Source organism: Tubulanus polymorphus, chromosome 7 (genome assembly GCF_964204645.1).
Source record: "Tubulanus polymorphus chromosome 7, tnTubPoly1.2, whole genome shotgun sequence".
Taxonomy (NCBI): Eukaryota; Metazoa; Nemertea; class Palaeonemertea; order Tubulaniformes; family Tubulanidae; genus Tubulanus; species Tubulanus polymorphus.
Genome location: NC_134031.1, coordinates 13562383 through 13587824, shown reverse-complemented (window position 1 = coordinate 13587824; position 25442 = coordinate 13562383). Strand labels below are relative to the sequence as shown.

Here is a 25442-nt window from a genome sequence, read left to right as displayed (position 1 = left end):
CATCGTCACTGTTCTCAATTGTTGCGTTCAAAAATTCCAAGAATCACTAACAAATATCTGCATTTCATTTCCTTCAAAATGGTGTATAAATTCAGTTCATCGAGCAAGGGACTGCAGAACTATATGATATTCAATCTAAACTTATGTTTTGAAAATGAGCGCAAATTATCGCAACAATGGGGACCTTGAGGGACCGCCACAAAATGGCGCCTAGAAACTGGAAACTTCTTTATTAAAAGGATAAATAAATAAATGACTCATTTGCGGTTAATTCGAGCTACTTTTTTCGATCAGACAGATCTTATGTCGTTATGTATATATACTTAAGTTTCTTCTGGTTAAAAAAAGGAAAGTACGTACACATTTGATGGCACTTGCCCTTTAACAGTATTTTTTACTGTATGTACCTGCTCCGACACGGCTTTGGAAACGATAAACGTTTTATCCAAACCCATCCAAGCAGCCAGGATACAACAATCACTTATGATCAGTAAACCAACGAAAAGAAACAGATGATGATCGTGAAGCGGCTGCAAGACAAACTGCAATATGTTGAAATGCGGTGAAGAACAAACATTTCGAATGAAATGAAAAATATCCCTAATATTTGTGCCATACCTTATGCGATCCGATAATTGCTTTGCGCGTGAATATGACGTGAACCCTCCACGTCTTAGCGAACAGCGCACCAAAGGCAGATGAAAATCCGATCGACAAAACCCATTTTCGAATCTGGTAAAATCGAATAGCCACATTTTTCTTATGCTAAAATTGCATCAACATATGAACGATAACAAACATTTTGCATTGGCTTCAACCAACTTAAAAAGCAAGTGCTTCAAAAATTACAATGTTCAATCCAATGCAAACGAAAATACTTATGTAGGTTGACCGCAGTAAAATGCTTTTTTATACTAACTACTCAGTTTAACTGATAACAGATTTTTCGATACTGTAGAACCGAAAATGTAATCCACACACTATATAGGGCAGGTCGCTTCATTACATATGCATTGATATTTCTAATATAAGTTTAATATATACTGCCTGACCAGAGCTGATCGAGCGTTTTCATATAAATACAGTGGAACCTCGTTTATACTAAGAGGTCTACTACGAAACTCGCGTATAGCGATGAGTTTATGTCCCGGCCATGTTTTGTACGAATCACTAGAATGTTAATAAGTTTAATACCAACGCGATGATACGAAAATTCGTTTAAAATCTTCGGTCGATACGTAGGTCTCATTTCCTTAGTAAATCAATGCGGGACGATTGCTGATCCCCTGTATCAGACTTGATACAAAATAACATTTGACATTGCGTCGAAGGCTTTAATCGACCAACAAATGAATTTTGAAAAAAAGTGTTATTCCGTTTTATCTCTTCACTTTCATTATTCAGAACCATGAACATGTATACCTACACCCAGCAGAGAGCATATGGGCGTGCTGGGAATCGATAGGCAACTATTGGTGGGAAATTTACGTTGGATTGCATGACACAAATTTTCGTTACGAATGATTTTCTACTGCCCCGAGTACTCGTATTAACGAGGTTCTACTGTATATTATTTCATAGATATTTTCGCACAACCTGACAAATGATGTAAAAATGTTGGTTGCTGATATATTCTCCGCTCAAACCAAACAAGACGATCGAACAGTACGTCAAAAAGCCGCCGATAACGATAACGTTATTGAGTCGTGGCGAAGAGAGTTTGATGAACCTGAAAACAATTATCACGTTCGGCGAAAAATGTTGTTAAAGCGATCAATAATCATTAAACCGAGGATTTCATTAAAGTTTAGTCATCGCTTACTTATTTAACGATAGAACAAACAGTCAACTAGATTGAGTTTATTGAAGTTATGAGGATATGTCCAATATTATGTTAGATTATCTCTCACGCAATCACCTGTCCTATAGAGATTACTGTACGAATGATATTGCAGCAGTACATAAAACTTACGAATAGTTCCTGTGGAGTATGTTGAATAATAGAAAACACAATGAAAGAATGACACCACCAAAAGCAAAAATTAAAGATCCCCAAAACACGTATGGGTTCAAAAACTGGGTTTCATATAGCAATCTCTCGCCGTCTAGTGGTGGACCATCACCGTGCCATCTGACCTGGTATCCGGATACATTTAATTGTTTTGTTTCCGCAAAATACAGCGCAACCCTCCTTTCTTCATCACCTGCCAAAATGATGTGAAAGGGAATAAGCTTGAAGATATATGCACGGCGTCTAAAGTCAGATGTACATCAAATGTACATCATTGCCTTTTGGACTGCGTGAAAAGGTTATTATACACTTACCGACAAATTGTCGTATTTCCGTAATGGCCAACCGATCACCGTGTGAATCGAACCCAATACCACCCTATAACCGTATAGGAACCAACAGGCACTTAGAATTCATAGAGATGATAAATCAGACAAAATTGATTCATGAAATCGCACGCTTGAAATCATAACAACAATCTAGAATTTCAAAGTTTAATTCTAGATTGTTGTTATAATTTCAAGCTTAGGCGATCCTACGTTTCATCACACTTTTACCGAAACGCCATGAAAACTTGTATTCTGCATAACTTCAAGGATGATATCCCGTGTTTCTTTGTCCTGATAGGTGAACTCTTCCAAACGTCTCGACTAAACAAAAGAGCCGAAATTCATTCAAACATTTGTTACATCGACGTCTGGGCCGATCAAGTACCGATATTCATGCGAAGAAAACTTAGCTATTCAAATTAGATCGCGCAGTCTTTATGCATTTCTTGATTCGAAGATGATAAAATTTTACACCGTGTCGAAAAAGAAAGTGTTGGATCAAATTTTGATAATGCATTCTTTGTAATCGTTTGTGGTCGTTTGGCTGAAAATTCTGGTTACATTTTGGGAGATCTCGAAGTCGTGCAAATCAAGAGGAAACCGATGCACATTTGTACAAAACGAGGTAGTGCTTAATCAATACAGTCCTACGTATGTATATCCCGACAATGGAAACACCCCCTGTAAGATTGGAACAGTGAATCTTTAGGATCCAATGTTGCTGCCAACCTGTCATCTTGCATGCGATTGACACCAAAATCAACAGGGTTCTTACGCTATATAGAAAACACCGCATGTCCAAACAAATAATCTGTTTCAAAAAGTGTGCCCCGTAGAATGGGAACAAGTACTCCGGACGGACGACCGACAGACACATGGAGGAGCAACGATACAAATACTACCGCCAAGGGGTAAAATACCGATCGTATACTGTATATACATAATACTTGAAATCAGGGTTTAATTTCTACAAATCAGGGCTGTCGCGACAGGGGCGACAGGGGCGGCCAAAGCCGCCCAACTTTTTGCTTAACAAAACTTTTTTCAAAAGCACGCTGTACCGCGTATCAGCTCGTCGTTCTCTGTACTAGGTGGTTGGCTCACGACTTATTATGCTTCTGTGAATGAGACCGTGAAATGGCCCCAAAACGCATCTCCAGCGATTGAATTTTCAAAATTTTTCTAGGGGAGGGCCCCAGACCCCCCTTCAAAAATAAGCCTCGCCGCTGAAAAATTCCTTCCCACGGCTCTGAGAATGAACTAATCTTACTAACGTATAGTGGTAAGGTTAGTCACGCAGCATGGCGAGAGTGCTAGTATGTCGATAACCCCTCTTACGAACCTTTTGGTGCAGAATCATCGATGTTTTATTGAGAGCCAGTGCGACTGCCCATACGGCATCGTAGGCGACAGTTCGGTAACTGTTCCAGGTGTATACACTCGCGTTAACAGCCTCGGTATATCGCGCATTGTACTCCTGAAATGTCTAGAATACAAAAGGCAAGTCTTTAGAAAAACTTCAAAAAATACATGTAATTCGATCTCTTTGACAGGGGTTTTACACCCAAGGCCAATGGGAAGTTACAGTCGTGCAAGCGATAGAAGCCGGGGAGCGCGATGTTGCCCTCTCAATAGATTATGTTCACAACACTCAAGAGATTATCGTGTGTATAGTCGAATTTGTATTTCTTCCATTCTTCAACTAACCCAATTGAAGACACACTTTACTGCCATTTACTGGGGAAAAAGGAACATCGACAGTGAGTATTCTGATCATTACAATAATTCTGCGCTGCAGGGAGGGTCGTAGAATCTAGAATGGGGTAGGGCGCTAACTTCCTAGGTCTAAATATGTACATTGACAGCGAGCGCCATTAACGCAAAACCTATTTAAGGGGTTCACACCCCCCCCCCCCCTCACAGAAATTAGAAGCAAATGGAAGGTTTTCTGATCATCGTTGAGTGTTTCCAAAAAAATATGCCAAGCAATAATTTGCCACTGTTGTATTTCTTTCTTTAAGCTGGGTTGTGAAAATGTTTTCTTGGCAAAAATAGCCCCTGCCCTCCTTAATCCTCCCCTGGTTGCAATTGTCAACGAGGTGACCATTCTTCACAAGCTTCTACTGTTTCGATCATCAACTGACGTGACCATTTTGCCATTACGGCTCGTTTACTAAGCTCTCATTCAACGTTGCATAGAATATTCGTAGAATAGCCGTGTTAACCTGGTTTAAAATAAGTAACGAGACGAGTAGTACTATATAGGTAAACTATTTATTTGACGCACGAGCTATCGCTACTAATGTATAGAAGCTTCATCAGGTGAATGAGTATGGTCAATAGAAAAACAACAGTATTTATAGGTGGACTGACACTAATTACAGAGCACTGAATGAGAAGAGTAATTACAAATAAATGATGAGTGACATGATGATTAATAACTAAGTGAGTGCGTAGATAATTGATTAATAACAGAACAACAAACTAAAACAAATCAAAGAGAAATAAATCAAAATGAAACTATACAAATTAATATAAACATATAGTATCTAAGAGCAACAAATAACAAGAAATGGAAGTCCGAGATAAGTCCAGATACAATGAATAACACACGAAATTACGTTCTGTAGTCGGACATGAATCCTAGATCGCAATTGAGGCCAAGATTAACAGTATCACCGTGTTGAATAAGTTTTTGTTCCATGATTTCGCGCGAATGCTTATTAGAAGTGTTAATTTTATGTAACGCGGTCACTTTTAGGTTACTGATGGTGTGGTTCGGAAGATTGAAATGTTCGCCGATAGGTTTATCCATTTTCTTGTGTCTCATATCAAATTTGTGACCGTTCATGCGTTGACGTAATGTTTGTCCAGCTTCTCCGATGTAGATGGTTCCAGGGCAGATATCGCATGTGATGGCATAAACAACGTTGGTGGAGTCGCATGTGTAGGGTCCAGTGAATTTGAGTTGTTGGTTGTTGGCTGCGGTGACGGTCGGTGATGAGTTGATGAGAGGGCAGAGTTGACATCTAGATTTGTTGCAGGGGCGCGTGTATTTGTTATCTGAGTCTTCTTCGGTGGATAGTTTGCTGCTGATGAGGAGTTTTCTTAGGTTTGCTGGTTGGCGGTACGCGATGACTGGTCTTAGTAGTAGTATGTCGCGTAGATGATCATCCTCTTCGACTATGGGTTGGAGATCTGTAACGATTCGTTGGATTCTGCGTAGGCGCGGACTGTAGGTGACTGCGATGGGGATTCTTTTGGTTTCTTCAGACGTGGGCGGGTTGTATTGGAGTGTTCATTTGGTATTTAACAATAACATTGGGAAAATGATTATGTAAAACATTAAACACAATAAAGAAGAAATTGAATTGAATTGTGCGGGCGGTCGGTCGGTCGGTTATGAGCCTAGATAGTACCATAAGGCCTATTTTATAACTATATGTGAATGAACACACAATACCTCAAAGGAATAAGAAGTTCGTCGACGATGATAGGCCTAACACAATAGGATCTTGAACTTGAAAACTTCGTGAAAACTCGCTTTTGTATTAACGCTGATTGTATCCAGACAAAGAGATGCGCGGTCAACACTATTTCGCACTACTCAGTAGCTGTTGCTCTTGAAAGTAAAATTCACGATGATGCGTTTCAAATCCCAGTTTTACAGAAGAATATTTCAATACTTTCTACAATTTTCCGATTCAGTAATTAGAAATTAATAATTGATGCGATAAATTTCTCTTAAATCACTGAATTCATAAATGTTTGAATTCCTATAATATGTGACGTTGATAAAACGTTAAGACAACGTTTTGCTGCGAACGTTAAATCAACTACTTCAAGCTAACGTTGCATAACTTTGTGAAAACGTTATGTGCAATCTGGTGAGGACTTAGGATACTACCTTGCGTAACTGCCTTAGTTAGACCGACTTATTCCAAGATGAGGTGTTCCGTGGATTTCGGCCACCTGTTTTCGTTCGGATATAACGGCTGAGCCATTTGAGCGACCCTGATACTGTTTCCCAATAGCTTGTTTATAAATGGCTGATGTTGTACCTAATCAAATGCTTTGTGTCGAAATCCATAAATACTAATTAAGACCTAACAGTCGATTCTCCAGAGTCAAATAAGACCATCTGGTCCAGTCGTCCATGGCTTCAAGTAGGTATAATTGACTGTTTGCCGATCTTCCTTTTATAAAACTGTGTTGATCGTTTAACAGGATTTTAAGACTGCGCAGAAACCCTGTTATCGCTGCTTTGCAGCTGTATTTATTATTTTATGTCACACTATTTTCACTTAAAGAACATAGGCTTTGTTACCTTGCCACTGTTGCCGCTACAATCCGTATGATATCCTTCAGCTCACTTCGATCTACAAATACTCCGTGCATATTTTATTAATCAACGTAACAAAAGCACTGTCGGGCCGTAAACATCGAAAATTGGGTCCCATTCAATGAGGCGACATGCTTTTCTAAGTCGTCATCCCGAAATCCACAGGAGGTTGCTCGTCACTTCGATTATCAATTCAAGTGTAAATAAACAAATTTATTGCCGCAAGACTTCACATTCAGCCGCGGTTTTCAAACAGTAATTTTTAACAATAACCCATTATCCTCATCAAATCATATTACCGATACACAGGAAGGTTACTGCTCTAGATTTTAAAATCACTGTCGAGCCGTAAACATCGACGAATCGACGTGTGTCTCTTCATCTTCGTTCCGGGGATCACCTGTGAGTTTCTCCTAATCATGACAATCAAATCAAGTACAAATCAATTTATTACTACCAGTAATATGGCCGCGGGCTTCAAACAGTTAGTTTAACAATACCTATTTTTCTTTACCAAACTCATCGTATATTTACTAGGATAAATCATTAGAGTACCGGGGAGTCGTCGGCCTAAACTAAACATGCCGCAGAGATGTAGCGGAGAAAAGCTGTTGTTTCTACGAGGTATTAAATTAAAAGGATATATTACTTCATTCGGCCGCGGGCTTCAACCATTTATCAATACTCTATATTTCCTACAGTACATACGGATCATTGTCAAATCCACAAGGTATTTACTAAATACAAGTATATAACACACTCCTATCCGTATGCTAGACTCACACTTGACATTCGGAGTAAGCCTTCGCCGTGGGGAAAAGAAGGTCGTTCGCCGTGTCGCTTGAAGTGTTTATCGAGTTGTACGCGACCTTTAGGCTTTGGGCCTACCGGTACTGAGCTTTACTGCCTCAAACAAACGCAGTATAATTGTTGCGTTTATCAACGTACTCATTGGATTGAATTTCAAAACAAAATTTGAAATGAAATTCCGGCAAGATTGCTACGATTTACAAAAGATTTCTTTCTTCATAATCCGTAAATGATATCGATTTTACGAATTGAATACCGCAGAGACCTATCTCTGTTGAATAAGGTGTATATGATGTTGAAATTCAATAGGCCTATGACCAATCTGTCCGGATTTTAGGCCTACGCATACATAGGCCAACATAGACTAGTAGCCTCTATGAGGTTAAAGCTACGTTCACTGTAAAGAGGGAATCAGATTTATTAAAATGCATGTTAATTAGTGATTAACTGGTTCTGACTTGCAATGATTGTGATGGACCGGTTAATTCCGGTTTCCGGCTTTTACCGAGTCCAAATCCGTTTTTTAGTGACCCCGTATTGTGTGGGGATTCTTTTGTTCCCTTTAGGCGTGGTAATAAAAGAAGAAGACGTTAGGTAAATCTCGGCGTGGTCTTTGATTAATTTAGAGGTTCTGTGGAAACGATTATTCCCCCTTTCTTGATTGAGCCAACGAAAGAGGAGATTTCACAAATGGTGGCAGCGTACTGGGATTTTTAGAACCTTAAAACTGTAGAAATATTGAGTTAAATCGAAGCGAACGCATAGTCTGTGTAAATTCTCTCACGGAGAGACGGAAAGTTATCGGTTTATTTACGGCCACTTGAGATTAATCTGGTGTCGGTTATTAGTTAGCCACTGTCTGTTGAGTTAATCTCCAGTGTTTTTACCTCAGATTGCTGACTCTAGCCGTCCTTACAGCCAGCAATTATCAGTGTAGGCCTAAATTTGGATATTGTATATTTTTATTTATCACTTCTCGTATCCAATAATATCGGTACCGCATAACGTAGACCAAGGAGCTAAGGCTTACCTCAGTGACGATGAACCAAGCACATCGGGCGAGGGGTTGTTTTTAGACAACCTAAATAAAATGATCCAAAATTCGTTAAAAGATCAGGAGAGTCGTCGATCGAGTGATAGCCGGTCAAGCATTCCACCACCAAAACCCTACAATAATGGGCAAAATTTTTGAAGTTGGTTGGAGCGGTTTAATTACTATGCAGGGATGGGGGTTCGTCTCGGAAGAAAAATCTTAAAATGCGGCTCGATCGTGAGGCTTATCAAGCAGTGTCGAATTTACAGCACCCAGTTGATATGTCATATATGGATTTTTGCGACCGGCTGCATGACCGTTTTAAACACGTCTCGTACTGTGAGGGACTATAAAATGTTGCTGAAAGCACGGGTTCAGCGTGGAGGGGAGTCCCTCGAACATTACGCAGATGAATTACAAGAACATGGATACCCTGCATGGATAACAAGCTGATGGATACCCGCTCCAGTTCGGCAGAAAGCCGCAAAAAGAAAGTTTCTGTGGTACAGCAGGGAGCTACCGGGCCAGATTGCAGCAGTCAGTCCCCAAAATGATATGACTAAACTCCTTCAAAAGGTTGAGTCCTTAGCCACACGAATGGATACGATGGAGCTGAGGATGAACCAACTGCCACAACGGAGCGACGACACATGCCGGCGCTGTCGCGAGCCTGATCATCCTGGAAGTCAGTGCCCCCAGGTCCAGTGTTACAACTGCGGTCAACGACGACAAGATTCCCGTCAATGCCAAGTCACAAAACTATCATCATCTGGAAACGACAGGGGCGGCTCTCAGAGGGGCAGGGGAACCCCCACCCAGTAAGACTACCCTACCCTGGGCAGACCCATGACTTTGATGCGACAAGAAAATATCGAATACCGCAAAGACATATGAGGCAACAGATTTTGGGTGATGTGCCTACAGGTGACTCGAACCTAACCCAGAGGGCTGGTGCAATGGTATCACCTGAACTGGAACCACTCCCCCATACCTATGAATCGAAAATTGAAACTGAGACAGGGGACGCCACACCACCAACAATGGCCGGGGAGGGTTCACCTCTCTCTACAACCAGCGGAGGGCGCTCAGGTGTTTACACCGTGGGCGATGTAATCGTTCATGACTCAGGACTTTATTGTACGGGCCAAATAAATAGCCAAGATGAGGTCTGTATCCTTCTCGATACGGGTGCTGCAGTCACTGTCCTAAAGACCTCAGTCTGGGCAGCGTGTAAAACAAAGTCAGTAAGCGAGCTGCAAAAACCGAGGGATGCCTAAGTACAGCTAATGGACAGGATCTTCACCTAAGAGGGATAGAGATGCGGCTTACATTAGGGGGTCGTGACTTTGATATCTCCATGGTTATTGTAGATGATATTACTCAAGATTGTCTACTTGGTAGTGATTTGTTTGAGTCTTTCAACTGCAAGATTGATTTTAAATTAAAGTAACTTACCTTTGGTACGGCTAGCATTCCACTTCGAAATAGAGTAAGGCCAGATGCTGCAGGATTTTCGCCAGTAAGACCTTGTGTATCCCGGCGGTAACGGAGATAGTCACTAGTGGTATAATGAGACGTAAATTCGTGGGTAATAACTTGACTTCATGTACCATTGAGAACTTAAAGTCATCGGGTCTGATGGCTGCGAAAGTAGTGGCAACCCTATCGAAGAGTCGCAGACAGGTGCGACTAGCAAATTTTTCCGATTCGCCACAGTGGATAAAAAGGAACCAACCCATCGCCTGGTTTAGTCCGATTGAATCCCTGACCTTTTCCCAGATTAATGAGGGCGAAAAGAGTGACCAAGACCGTTTAGTCTCACAGGGTCCGATCCCTGTAGAAAAGGTCCAGTCCATGCTAGATGACTTGCAGATTGCGGATATGGGGATTCCGGAGGAGACCAAAAAGGAATTGACCAGTGTAATCCGGAGCAACATGTTTTCTCGACAGGTGATTTCGATCTGGGGCGCACCAGCCTATTAGAACACGCAATTGACACCCAGGATACTCGTCCGATTAAGCAAAACCCTCGTCGAATACCACCTCATCGACAAAAATTTGTGTTGGACACGACTGATCAACTTCTAGAACAGGGTTTGATACGTGAGTCACATGGAGCTTGGTCAAGTCCGATAGTGCTCGCAAAGAAAGCAGATGGCTCAATTAGATTCTGCGTGGACTACCGTAAACTTAATGAGGCCACGGTCAAAGACGCCCATCCATTACCGAGGCTTGACTCGACGCTTGAGACGCTTGCGGAATTAACGTGGTTTTCGTCACTCGATCTTGCAAGTACTGGCAGATGCCCGTGAGTGAGGCAGATAAAGCGAAAACAGCCTTCGCTACAGAAAGGGGCTTATTCGAATGGAACGTCATGCCATTCGGGCTAACCAATGCACCTGCGTCGTTTTCACGGCTGATAGCTCTGGTTTTGGACCACGTAGCATGGAAAACTTGTTTAGTGTATCTGGACGATGTTATTGTTTTCAGTCCTGACTTGGGAAGTCATCTTAATCGACTTGTTGATGTTTTTGCCTGTTTCCGAGCAGCTAACTTGAAGCTGAAACCCAAGAAGTGACACTTGTTTCGGAGGATGCTGAAATTGCTAGGTCATATAGTTAGCGGGTCAGGAATCCAGACTGATCCGGAGAAAGTACAGCGAGTGGTTGATTGGCCGGCGCCCTCCAACTTAACTGAACTTAGGAGTTTCATTGGACTCGTCGCATATTACTCTCGCTTCATTGATTGCTCACCCGCTCTACGTTCTTACCAAGAAAGGAACACCGTTTCATTGGGGAGAGGCACAGGAGTCTGCATTTCAGCGATTGAAAATGGCACTTGCAAAACCACCAATTCTCGGATTCCCTGATTTCAGTACGTCGGCAAACACCTTCATTCTCGACACTGATGCCAGCAACTGGGCTATCGGCGGTGTCCTTTCACAAGAAGATAGCCAGGGGGTTGAGAGAGTTATTGCCTAGTGGACGAACACTGAAAGGAAGTGAAGAAAATTACTGCACGACACGTCGAGAGATGCTTGCTTAAGTAGACATGATCCATCATTTCAGACATTATCTGCTCGGCAAAAGATTCCTGGTAAGGACGGACCACGCGGCCCTCAAGTGGTTAAGCAATTTTAAGGAGCAGGAGGGTCAGATTGCGCGCTGGAACGAGCGCCTTGAAAAGTACCAGTTCGATATTCAGCATCGGCCCGGAAGGCAACGTGGGAATGCAGATGCCATGTCTCGTTTCCCAAAAAAAGGTCAGACGTCATGGTGATTGCTCCAGTTGTGGACCGACTGAACCGAAACCGATACGACGAATACAGGAACTGACAGGAACTGTTAAGCCTGATTTGAACGTGCGAGAAATTGAGAGTGCACAGACAGCACACCCACAAATAGACCTCGTCCGTACAATGGTGCTGAGTAATCAGCCAAAACCTAATACAAATGAGATGCAACAGTTCGGTCGTATAAGTAGGAGCCTGTTAGCTATTTATGAGCGGTTGTTAGTTGTGGACAATGTGCCGTGTGTAACACCCATAACAGGGACTCGATACACCAGGAACCAGATTGTACTTCCGAGTAAGTTAAATGAGACCGCCCTGAGGGAGTTACACGATGGTTTTGCAGGGAAACACCTAGGTGAAAACAAAAAACTGACCAGAAAGTCAAAGAACGTTTTTGGTGCCCCGGCCTGAAAGGTATGGTGCGGAGATATGTCCAGAGCTGTAAGGCCTGCCAAACCAGCAAAACCCACCTAGAAAGGCCAGGGCCCCACTCATCTCGACACCTGTTGGGCGTGCAAACCAGCGTCTGCATATCGACGTGATAGGGCCGATAAACCCTAGGACACGAAGAGGCAGCCAGTATATACTAGTTGTGCAGGACGCTTTCACTAAGTGGCCGGAAGCCTGGCCGGAAGCCTGGCCGATGCGGAACCAGAAAGTGAAAACAGTGGCACGGTTACTCATCAATGAGTGGATCTGCAGATATGGTTGCCCGGAGAGCCTCCATTCAGATGAGGGCTCCAATTTCACGTCGAGGGTGTTCAAGGAGATCAATCAGCTACTCAGCATCCATCGAACTTTAACCACTGCTCTCCACCCTTAAGGGAACGGACAAGTTGAAAATTTCAACAAATCGATCAAATGGATGCTGACGGTGACAGTTGACGAGAATGGGAAAGACTGGGATGACCACCTTCCGGGATGCTTAATGGCATTCCGATTGAGTGTCCAGTCATCACAGGAGACTCCATCCTTTTTGACATTTGGACGTGAAATGAGTCTCCCGATTGATCTGAGCTGGGTAGCCCGGAGACGGATTAGTCCACAACAGAATACGCCCGGTGTGTCGCGGGCCGACTTGAATCTGCCTATAATGCAGTCAGGGAGAGATTGACTGTTGCTAAACGGTGCCAGCGACAGTATTATGACAGATTCACATCACGCGGTGGCTATCAAGTGGATGACAGAGTCTGGCTATACAGTCACTCAAGTACAGCAAGCCTGGGGATACAGTCAGTCAAGCCTGGGGAGGCCCCGAAGTTCCATAGGAAGTGGTATGGCCCGTTTGTGGTCACACAGAGCCTGACTGAGGTAAATTATCGGGTGGAGACTCAGTCAGGAAAGACCAAGACAAAAGAGGAGGAGGATCAGCTGATTCCAGTGGAACCGCACCCTCGGAATGGAAGGATTCAAGCCGAAACACCTACTCGAGATGAGCCACCGACTCTCGCCGAGGAAAACGGCTCAGAACAAGGTGAATCCGACGGAGAATCGGTAGGTGAGGGACAAGCGGCCAGGGGACGACTCCGACCGCGAGCTGCAGTAAAGGCTCCTACATGGCAGAGGGACTTCGTGTGCTCAGTGGCTCCCAGAAACCAAGATGTCTGGATGGAAACTTGGGACCGGATCCGGAAACAAAAGTCATTCTGGCTGAAAAAGGGTTGAGGGCCCTCGAGTGCCCTGAAAATGAATCGGTCGCCAGTCAAGTAGGCAAACAATGCCCACCCTAAGTGGTTTAGTAATGTTGGCTTGGGTTTGGGATTTCCCCTGTGCCGAAAGTAGCTCAACTGGCTTCTCGAGTACCCTCAAATGGTTGTCGAGGTGCCGCATAGTTCAACTGTGATAGTTGGCACTTGCCCACTAAGGAGACTGATCACATACTTGAAGTCTGGTGGATCAAATCTGTATATACTATAGCCATATGTATATACTCAAGGCGTATTTAGTATATAACCCACATATTTTATTAGATGAATTATTTGTTGTTTCTTCATAATAGTGAAGCCTTGAGAAAGCAAAATGGAAGCTGTCGAATTAGACCGAGTAAAATGTTGTTCTGCTGTAATCGAGAAGAAGCGAGCATTCAGTCGAGCCGTATGTGATTTTCTGCGACGACCTGACACCGCACCACCATCAGACAGTCATGAGTTAGTGGAAGCCGCAGAAGATGAACTTTTGAATCCTGCTTCATTGGTAACAGGAGCCGTGGTGATGGGCATTAAGACTGCCCTATCGAAGTCCTTGCCAAGGCTTACGTGGCCCAAATTCGACATGGTGGCTACAATGTTGAAATCCTTGGTACACAAAGTCGGTGGTGATCCGGAGGACTTAAACAGGAAACTAAAAAAGATTGAGTCTCGAGCAATCCGAACACGTCCGCCCGTGCTACTGTTGCCGGACTCCATGTTTAAAAATCTGAGAGCCGACTCCCTGGTGACTCCGATCAGCCATCCAGGGGAGCGAGTCAGCGGTCTACTGGACTATCTCAAGGGAGTCCAGGTGAACTGTTCAGCTGTCGTATTCAACCACCGTATGAACCACACGCGTGAGTTTGGGAGACACACCACTATGGATCTCCAGGAGCTCCGTAGTCTGTTGCGGAAGAGGTACCCCAAAGCTCCGCTGTATCACCTGGAAGTCCCTGTCTCGAAGGGAACGCAGGTACTGTGCGGCGCATCACCCGAATTAACCGCAAAGCGAAAAAGGTTGGCTTCATTGAGATACCACAACCGGAGCTGAAACCTACCAATTGTAATGGTATCCATTATAAGGGTCAGGTTCCGGAGTGGATCATGAGGCACATCCTGTGCTATATAACCCGCGGTTAATCCTGAATAATGGTTCGAGAGTAGTACCTATCAATGGTTCACTACCTCCTACCCACTGCAAAGCGACAAAACAACTAAAACTTGTTGTTTACTCAAATCAACAGAGTACTCTCCGTTTCTGTCTTTTCTTGTTTTTTTCAGGTCATATGTATGCAACCTACATGCCACACTAGCAACCGGACTTGACATGGATACCACTCGATTTTTCGTTCGAAACCAATAATATTCTGTTCGATTGAACCAATTTGAAAAAATCGTTAGAACGAAGTTGTGTCCGTTCGAACAAACTTTTTTTTGTCCAAACGAAAGGTTTTTCGTTCGAACAATCGTTTAATCGAATAGAGACGTTTTAATTTGAACAAAATTTTTTTGTCAGAACATTACGGTTTTTGTTCGAACAAGTATATTGCAAAAAGTTTTTTTTCGAACCAAAAGTATATAGTATTTCGTTCAATCAAACAGAATTGTTTTCATTCAAACATTCGTTCAAACAAAATTGTTTTCGCTCAAGAAAATTTTTTATCAGGACAAAAAGTTTTTCATTTCAACAATAACATAGCTTTTTATTCGAACACATTTTCTTGTCAGAATGAAAAGTTTTCGTTCGAACGAAAAGCGTATTGTTCGATCAAACAGATTTGTTTTCATTTGAACAAGATTTCAGAGCATTAAGTTTTTATTTGTTCGAGCAGATATATTGTTTCATCGAAGCATTTTCGTTCCAAAAAGCAAAGGTTTGGTGAAACTAATTAGTCTTTTCATTATAATAATGAGTAATCTTTATTCAAACAAAATAATCTTCTCATTCGAACATAAAGAATAATCTGAAACCGGGTTTTCTTTGTATCCAATATCTATATCATGCCTTTTAGGTTGAAGCCCATCATCCATGTGTCTGGCCATGTATGGCACACAGCTTGTTTAGGACGTTTTTTAAATTTACTCAGTCCGGTACATTTTGGTTTGCTGAGTATGCCATTTATCGGGACAATAAAGAGAAGACGACTTAGGATACTACCATGCGTGACTCCACTAGTTAGACCGACTTATTCCAAGATGAGGCGTTCCGTTGATTTCGGCCACCTGTATTCGTTCAGCTATAACTGCTGAGCCATTTGAGCGACCTATCATTGATAATGTTTCCTAGTAGCTTGTTTAGCAATGGCTGATTTTGTACCTTATCAAAGGCTTTGTCGAAATCAATAAAGACTAATTATGACCTACAGTCGATTTTCCAGAGTCAAATAACGCCATCTGGTCCAGTTGTCCATGGTTTCAAGTAGGTCTAATTGACTGTTTGTCGACCTTCCTTTTATAAAACCGTGTTGACCGTTGAACAGGATTCTGTGCAGAAACTGTGGAACAGGAACTGTGCAGGAAACCCGTTATCGCTGCTTTGCAGCTATATTTTCGTTTGTTATCAATTGTATCTAGACTTATCTCGGACTTCCATTTTTTGTTATTCGTTGCTCTTAGATACTATCTGTTTGTTTTACTTTGATATAGTTTCTTTTTGATTTATTTCTCTTTGATTTGTTTTAGTTTGTTGTTCTGTTATTAATCAATTATCTACGCACTCACTTAGTTATTAATTATCATGTCACTCATCATTTATCTGAAATTACTCTTCTCACTCAGTTCTCTGTAATAAGTGTCTGTCCACCTATAAATACTGTTGTTTTTCTATTGACTATACTCATTCACCTGACGAAGCTTCTATACATTAGTAGCGAAAGCTCGTGCATCAAATAAATAGTTAACCTTTACAGTACTACTCGTCTCGTTACTAACGTTGCATAGAGAATCTCTACCAATCCTATAATAAACTTTAATTGCGACTCTGGTGGAAAAAAGGCGTTTTTGATAATCGTTTCTCCACCAATATAGACTCGAACATATCACAGAAAATAAGTATGTTTTTTTAAACACAATTCATTAACCGTACATTGCACCTAGATTATTTGTGCGCAGGAAACGAAGAATGATTTCTTAAATGGCCATTTGATTGTATGTATTACAAGTTACTTTCCTTCTGTATTGACAGAGGTGGGTGTAGTCGTAATGATTTATTACGGGGTAAACATTATGTTCTTGTTTTAATTCAACCCACGTCCATTGTAACGTTTCCGTACGTCTGTCCTTAAAAGAGAATTTGGATTTAACATGTTCTATGGTCCGCCCCGACAAACTGATCGGTGATTTGGCGATGTAGAGAAGCACATCTGAATTCATCGTCAAATTACGACGGCTTTTGAGGACAGAAATCTGTTTTCTTTTGTTTCTCCATTTATTTCTGCTAAACCCATCTGCCTACGACGACGCTGTCATTAGCAGTTACCAGCGACAACCAATTCGACATCGACATGAAATTGTTGCTTTTTCTCAATACACTTCTACTAACCTGTCCAGATATTGAGGGTGTGCTGCTTGTATCTTCTTTCATGTCCGAAAAAGTGAAGGCATAGTTCAGTGCCATCTTTACCTGTGTGATTGTACATCGTGTGTCGTTGATATCGTACCAATGAGCGTCGAACCATCCGGGCACTAACCACTGGTAGTCTCTACCGTATACGCCAAGATTATACGCCTTTAAAGATATTTTTGTTAACATAAACTGAACTGAACAATGATTTTGATATCAAACCACTCTAAACCTTAGGTCCATAAGAAAACAAGTCAATTCCCGCATATTCATATGAAGTTTGATTAGAATCAATTGGTCACAGCCTCGTTGATACGGTATAATTCCAATACACCGCAAATTTATTTTGAATCTAAGGTTTATTCAAATAATCATCAATGTTACTCACAAGTTTATCAAAAGTTAAATCCGACATATATCCCGCTTACTGGCTCTGAATGCATTAGGGTTTATTGAATGAAAACCTGTGCTCACTTGAAAGATTTTATGGGTACAAAGTCGTTTTTTTGACATTACAGAAATGAAAAAAAAAACGTTACATAATCGACTTACGACTCTATTCCAAGGTCGTGCAAAAAAGATCAACATATAATTCCTTTACTTATAAAGATAGTTAGATTAATGGCCGATTCATGTATTCGTGGTTTGGCGGATAAGGTGTTTGACTCACAGCCGAGAGGTTGTGGGTTCAAATCTTTGTGAAGCCATGTCATTCAAGCAGGACATATCAGTCTTTCCCGACTCTCTAGTCTAACCAAAATTTTAAAACCGCAACGAACAGGATAATCAGCTTGTCGATTGAGGGTGGTAACCAGGATAATGAGGACAACGACGATGACGACGACGATGCTTCAACTTTATTCCTCCATTGTTTTTACCGACACGGAGCCATGAATCCTATACAGCGTTAATTCATTGAGTCTCCGGCTGTCTCGAAATGTTTTTTATGCGTAGGTGTACACATCATTAGTCATACACATTTCTGAATATCCTGAAATCGCAAATAATTCAATCCGAAGTGTATTAAACAACATCGTTACGTTGTACGTACGCCAGGTTTAAGGTTAGGCTCTCTGTTTTGGTTCTACTTTATGCTGACGATACGGTTGTGATATCCGCCTCAGCTGAAGGGTTTCAAAGGGCTTTAGACTTGTTAGCTACTGTAACATGTGGAAACTGACCGTAAATACGGATAAAACTAGTCATCATTTTTAGAAAATGAAATCCAGGGGCAATTTCAATTTTTACTTAGCTAAGGGCGAAATCGAAATAGTCGACCACTTTAAATACCTTGGCGTTATATTTAATTATACTGGTGTATTGTCAAATGCCGCAAAACGTTAGCTGAGAGTGGACCAAAGGCTCTATTCCACGTTTTAAAAAAATCACAAGAATTAGGTTTGGGTATTGACGCGTTTTTCCATCTTTTTGACGCACCTGTGAAGCCGATTTTATTATATGTCAGCGAAATTTGGGGCTTCGAAAATATTAGCAGTATGGAAAAATTTCATCTAACTATAGGTAAAACACAATATCCGTGTTGACGCGATGAGGAGAGAATCCCACAATGATAATAAAAAGTCCGAAAATGAAACTTCGAGATAGTAGTTTATTCAACGTTTCGACTATATCCTAATAGTCATCTTCAGGAATAATGTTATTCATGTTCATTATTCCTGAAGATGACTATTAGGATATAGTCGAAACGTTGAATAAACTACTATCTCGAAGTTTCATTTTCGGACTTTTTATTATCATTGTGGGATTCTCTCCTCATTTCATCTAACCTTTTGTATATACATTCTCAGACTAAACCGCTCTACCCCAAATTATATGGTGTATGGTGAGACTGGAATAACCCCTTTGGAATGCGAAGTAAAAGCTAGAATGGTTGAATACTGGGCTAGTCTTATCTCAAAAAATAAGAAAACTCTTTAGTAAAATATAGTATGTATTTTACACAGGGACAAGAGAGGGTAATGACTCAAATTGGTTGTCTAGCATTAAGCGTGTACTGGAAGACTTTGGCATGGCCGAATTCTGGCTCAATCAATACCTAGTCCAGAATTTATTTACCAGTCGGTAAAACCTAGATGAAAAGACCAGTTTATTAAAAAGTGGCGACTTAATTGTATCAAATCGCCAAAGGCTGTGACTTACCAATACTTAACAAGAGATCCGCGGATCTTAATATCTCGGGCGCAGAATGTTATCTTTGTAATGTATAGGCGCCATCTGATTGATGCATCTTAAAGGTTTTCCTTGAACACTTCATGGATGTGTAAAATCAGCTGATTTCGGTGAACAACATCATCGAAATCTAATCAGCAATAATCGCGGCAATACACGAGGTTTGGGCCTATTCGATATTGCGCGCATAATCTTCCGTGAAGTAGCGTATCGATTGAATCTTCGGTAATTTGCAAAATGAAATAGATATGGGGAGACGGAATCGATACTACGGCTATCAAATTAAAAATAAACATATAAGACTCTCCCATGACTGGGAAATGAGAAACTAGTACCGAGCAGATTAATAGATGAGAAGATTAAAAGACCGGTTTGTCTGCTTCAATCGAATATGCCCTTACATTGATTGACAGCGGAAGCTCAGGCAACCGCAGGGAGCAGTTATTTTACTTCAATGTAACGTTGTACATCGGTCATCTAGCCGTTTTATGAAACAAAATGCTCCTTGAAATTTCTTTAAAAATCGCCACAAATTCGTCGATTTCTCTTAAATGAACGCGATATTCAAAATTCCATTTCCAACAGATTTTAGCCGCATGATGCCACATTTTGTACATAAACATAGTAGATTGCATGACTTCGTATCAAAGTTATAACCTCATTTTTTAGCAAAAATTAGATTTTTGGACCCATAACAACATCAGATAAAAACTAACTTTGAGCAAGAATTCTACTAACCTTCCGATTAATTTCCGCATTATCCTAGTTCGCTTTAGATGCAGTAACCACAGTTTATCCATCGAAGTAGGTCGCAGGCGAAGAGTTTTAAGGGAAGATAGGTTACGTGACCAGTGCAATATGCAAATCTCAGGCGATGAACGCCATGCCCTGCTAGAGTGCCCTGCATATGCGGAAGCAAGAGATCTCCTACTCCCGCGTAACTTTTTGAATATCCCAATCCTTGAAAATCTAAAAAACTATTCGAAACCCGGAACACCTCTCTATTATGTCATTTTAAGCGAATGTAGGTAAAAATCCCCCCGGTAAATATCCCCCCAGTAAAAATCCCACACGGTAAAAATCCCCCCCCCCCCCCAGGTAAAAATCCCCCCAATTTCAGTTTTCTATCAAATTTAAGTAAAAAACCTAAATGAAAACCGATAATACTTTTCACAATAATACTTAGATAATACATAGATAGGTACAAATATATTTTGCTACTTTTAAACTAGATTTCTTCATAGAAATTTTCAGAAATACGATAATATCATTTTCATGCATTTTACTAACTAAAAGTCACAGAATAATGTCATTTTTATGCACGTAGCCTGGTCAAAGTCATTGATTATCCAAGGTGAATATTGTGAAAAACATCAAGGAAAATCTGAAATATAAGAATATTGAAATATTTTGTTGATAATTGCTGTAAAATCAAATTTGGGGGTTTTTAACCAGGGGGGATTTTTACCTAAGGGGGATTTTGCCAGGGGATATTTACCGGGGGGGGGGGGGGGGGATTTTTACCTGTTACCCATTTAAGCAAACTATGTCGTCAGGTTGACAATAGATAATTTATCCTACATATGGTTACTCTTTGATTGACTATAAATACTATTCAACGTTTCAGTCTGTATTTAATTGGGGCCAGTCACACGAAGAAAATTAGTGACCAGTTGCTTATGGTAACCTTTAAACTTGCATTGTGTTTATTGTGTAAAATTAATGTAACACTGTCCATTGCCGGTGTGGCTGATGCCGCCGCCGCTGCTGCTGCTGCTGCCGCCGCCGCCGCCGCCGCCGCTGCTGCTGTTTAATCTCAACTTTTCATTTATAACACTTATTGATATCGTGCACTAACCATTGAAACAACTTTTGTCAATGCAAATTTTTTTGTGGACAATGACATTTCTAATCTAATCTAATCTAATCTAATCTAATCTAATGAGAGAATGAAATAAGATTAATTACGCGTGACGTGTAATTTTACGAATGGCAGCGGGATAACTTTTGTATGCGGATGAAGGTTCGATTATCTCTCGAATGTCATGCGAAAAGTCTAATGAATTCGCTTTCTGCTGACGTAGCCCGGAAAGATATTATTCCCCGTCTTCATCGCATATCATCAACTGCACCGGAAATTCGACACTGAACTTAAATCAGAGGTTTTCATGTGGCATGATACAGGTAATCTTTTCTTTGAGAACAGGTATATGTTTGTTATTTGTGAAATATGAATGTAGGAAAAAATGGCCAAGGAAAAAAATGGCCAAGGAAAAAATGGCCAAGGTATTTGCCTAGGAAGAAATGGCCTAGGAAAAAATGGCCACATAAAAAAGGGCGAAGGAAAATTTATGAGCAGTACTGACAATGTTGATAAACATAGCTTTCAATTTGATGACATCATTTATTTTTCATGGGGCTAAAAACAATCAAAATCGGTAGAATGAGTTCAGAAATGTTATGAACTTACATTTAATTTCATTACATATAATGAATACATCAAGAAATATCATGAGAGAACTATCATGCAAGTGGGCAATGGATAAACTTAATAGTTATAAACTTAAACTTAATAAGTTAACTAAATTAATGTTTCAAAGCATCTAAGTAAGCTATTAGGGCACAGATGTCTTAAATCATCAAAGGTAAAGCATTGAAATTGTGTGGTAATTTATATAGCAAACTGGTGTCTGATAACATCGAAGTGAGATATGCTCATCATAAATTCACCTAAACTAATCCAGGAATAGGTCTAATAATCTCAAAAAGTGACATGTCAAAACATCAATGCATTTGATTTCTTTTTTTTAGTCAATGAAATGATGGTTAGTTTTCTATTTAATCTTCCTTGGCCTTTTTTTCCGTGACCATTTTTTCCTTGGCCATTTTTTCCTAGGCAAGTACCTTGGCCATTCATTCCTTGGCTATTTTTGCTGGCCATTTTTTTCCTTGGCCATTTTTTCTGTTGACCTTGCTGCAGTCATTCGGTGATCTCCTATGGACGTTCGTTAGGAAAGAGGCTTCGGTCATTAATCTAGGGTGTGAGCCTGGCCATCAAATTACCGGGGCATTGATTGTCAGGATATTTGTAACCGTTAAAGAACGACACGCAATCGGACACATAAGACAATGACTGCATAATTTCTGCGACAGATTTAGTAACGAATAGAAAAGGTTTTTTACCTCGCACATGACACGGCGTGCAGTGCCTTCATACGAAGCCAATATGATTATCCTCGCATCTTTTCTCTGAAATGATTAGGAAACTGAAATTTTTGACAAATTCTTGGTTAAAACTCGAGGGGATCTTGGTATAAGGATTATGGATATAAGCAAATAAACTGTTAATTAGTCGAATGAAAAGTACCGGATGTCCTTAGAATATAATTCAATCATATCTTATTTAGTTTTTACCAATTATTGGTATACATATTGGTCTATGTTCAAGAATTTACATTTATCAGTATACATATAACTGCTAAAATCATAAGCACCACGATATTTTGCAGCTGTTGTCCCGGATTAGTCAAAAATATCTCCGACGTAATCAGACTGATACTATTTTCATGCAATCTTCTGTGCAAATCATCGATAGTCTGTAATCAAAATGAACATGAATATAAACGATGTTATACTAAAATCCCAGGAGATTTTCATAAGGATTACCGCTCCTGATTGATCCATGTTGAGTCCATGTTCAAACCTGTGTTGATAAGTGATTCAGGGGCATTGTATTCATAGCGCGCGATTTAGTCGGTACAGCAACAGGTTTCTGTGAGAGACTTGATCTCAATAAATCCTTTTCATCTCTTCATTTAGAATCGCTTTGGGCACGGACCGAACGAATAAGGAATTAACGGTATTGTTCACCCGGTCCCGGTTGTACAGAAAAGTGTCCTGTGAAATATTATTTTTTCACAATTCATCAAATTTCCCATGGAATGGTCAACTACGATGACACGTTCGTTCTTACGGGTTTCGTTTACCTAGGTTTCATCTCTATACTGGGCATGCTGTATATGTATTGTGCCGTCCATTTCTAAGGCGTGGCCCCAATTTACTAAGGATTGCTCACTCACCACTGAAAACATGGGGTCATTTTGAGAAATCGTCGCCACTCGGTGCCAACCGAACTTTTTCATCAGAGAAATATGTGGCATCACTAGTGCTACGTCAGAAGCCGAAGTGCGGAAAAATGTTGGAAAATTCTCCCGATTCGAGAGTTCTCCTGATCCGGTTGAATAAGACATCTTGAAAATAGAACAAACAGCTATCCAGACAAACGGAAGAAATGGATACTATCGGCGTCAGTTTAACATCTCTTGTGATTGAAACGTAATTGAAATGACATTTTGACGGCTTAAGTTAGGAATATCGGTTCACAAACAACTTTCCATATTGGTCGTACAAATCAATCAAAACCACCACCAATGTAATGTGCGTTTTTACCGATAACTTTCATCAATTTTCACCCTTAACAATGAAGAGGAATATTGCAAAAACTAAGTCCCATATAGCATTCCCGGAGATTCTATGGTCGGTGTTGACTAGAACTACGTATTAAATAAAAAACTGCCGGGTTTAGAAAATTAAATTCGCTCGATTCTTTTCGTAACCATCTGTTAACGAGAAAATCGTGTTCCAGATAGCGGGTGGTTCGTTCAGTCCGTTATACATTACCTGAACTAGATTGAAATATGTAGCCGTCCGGGCTACTGGAGCAGTCGCTTTTGAGCAACCACCTCCTAATATCATTATCTTCGTAGGTTTTTCATTCAAATGCCGGAAAAAATGATCGATTGCCTTCCCCGGTGAGCACTGTAAAAAAAGGAATCGGATGATAAAAATAGTCACGCCCAGTTTCACCCAGTTCTGGAAGTTGTTGTTTCTTTATATTGTGGGTTTTTCTTCAAAGGTTATTTCTGAACAAGAAGTATGGAAATACGCTCAATGGACAGCAAACAGTAACAAAGGCAAACTATAGAAAACAAAATACATATATTTTTCAACATTTCACCTCGGTGGCTCCGTACAAAAGTGTGAAGCTAAGAAACTAGGGGAGCGGGTAGCGCGTGATGAACAAAAAACGATCAGTAAATGATGATTAACATACAAACTTCAGCGTCCATAAGCTAATGAGGACCCCGAGTCGCAACACGCATGGACTCTGATTGATTGATTGATTGAGGTGTTTTGCCAACCAACAATTAAAGATTCCGTAATATATTTTTTCTTGACGTCCTTTCTTTGCGAGCCGACTAAAAGGTTTTTCGCCTGGCGCACACGAGGCGATTTTTAGTCGCCGGTTGCTGCGACCGGTTTTGCAAGCAACCGTCGAGCAATCGATTGCTTGGTGTCTCCCATGTCTTATCACTGGCGACGGAGAAGTGGTTATCTTTCCCGCCAAACATCTGTATCATGTGACTTGTCAAGATGGCCTCGCTAGTACCTCAGTCGTGTGGTGCCGTATTTGGAAGCATCACATGATAATCATTCGCTCACTCATGGCTAATTGATGAGTTGCTTGACGCTTGGCCTCGGGTTGCTTAGATAGGCCTATGCCAAGTCTAAAAATGTAAGACCTGAACTGGAATGAGGACGAATTGTACACTGCGGAAGATAACCGACCGGTATTTTCCAATTTTGTCATCTTCCATTATGTAGAATTCAACCTAATTCAAGTTCTACGATATTCCATCAATATTACATTTCTTACACGTACACCCGACGTACCGACAAATAACCGATGATAAACTGGAGTATTGAGAAATACGCTATTCAAACGCATGAGGGTGGATGACGTAAAACAAAAGAATTCATTTTCCACCTGTTGGAAACTATCAGGATTCCAGCAATGCAAATCGAAGTATGGTGCATAAATTTTCCATTAAAAATGACGAATACATTACGTCGTTTATATAATACGGTACACTCTCACACGTATAAACTTGCGGTTAAAATTCTGATCTTTGATTTTGAGCAGCAGCAGTTATTAATCTACCGACGATTAAATTATTTTCATGATGTCAGATAAACATGATATACATATCTAAAGCGTATCGCTAAAAATATGGCCAAAAATTAACCATATTTAAGTTATGCTGCACGTACAATTTATTCGTACTATATCTCGTCTTATTTTGATAATGAACGCAACTGTTGAATTCATTATCACCTACCCGTTC

At 40.7% G+C, this 25442-nt stretch overlaps 1 protein-coding gene across 1 annotated transcript; it reads right to left on the bottom strand.

Moving 5' to 3' along the window:
- Positions 1-16941: 16941 nt before the first annotated feature.
- LOC141909172 (gamma-aminobutyric acid type B receptor subunit 1-like) lies at positions 16942-24677 on the bottom strand. Its single transcript, XM_074799557.1, has 6 exons — positions 24543-24677; positions 23938-24075; positions 23337-23507; positions 22713-22853; positions 22441-22506; positions 16942-17232 (listed from the first exon to the last, which is right to left on the bottom strand). The coding sequence occupies exons 1-6, from the start codon at positions 24675-24677 to the stop codon at positions 16942-16944; spliced, it is 942 nt and encodes a 313-aa protein (XP_074655658.1).
- Between the last annotated feature and the right edge of the window lie 765 nt (positions 24678-25442).

Bases quoted from the DNA above. Each gene is read 5' to 3' on its own strand.
- LOC141909172 (XM_074799557.1), bottom strand. From the start codon at position 24,677: ATGATACAGATGTTTGGCGGGAAAGATAACCACTTCTCCGTCGCCAGT. The intron at 23,508-23,937 runs GTAATGTATAAC...TCTATTTTCAAG, and splicing joins CATATTTCAATCTAGTTCAG to ATGTCTTATTCAACCGGATC. The intron at 22,507-22,712 runs GTAAATTCTTGA...TAATCATTTCAG, and splicing joins TTATATGTATACTGATAAAT to AGAAAAGATGCGAGGATAAT.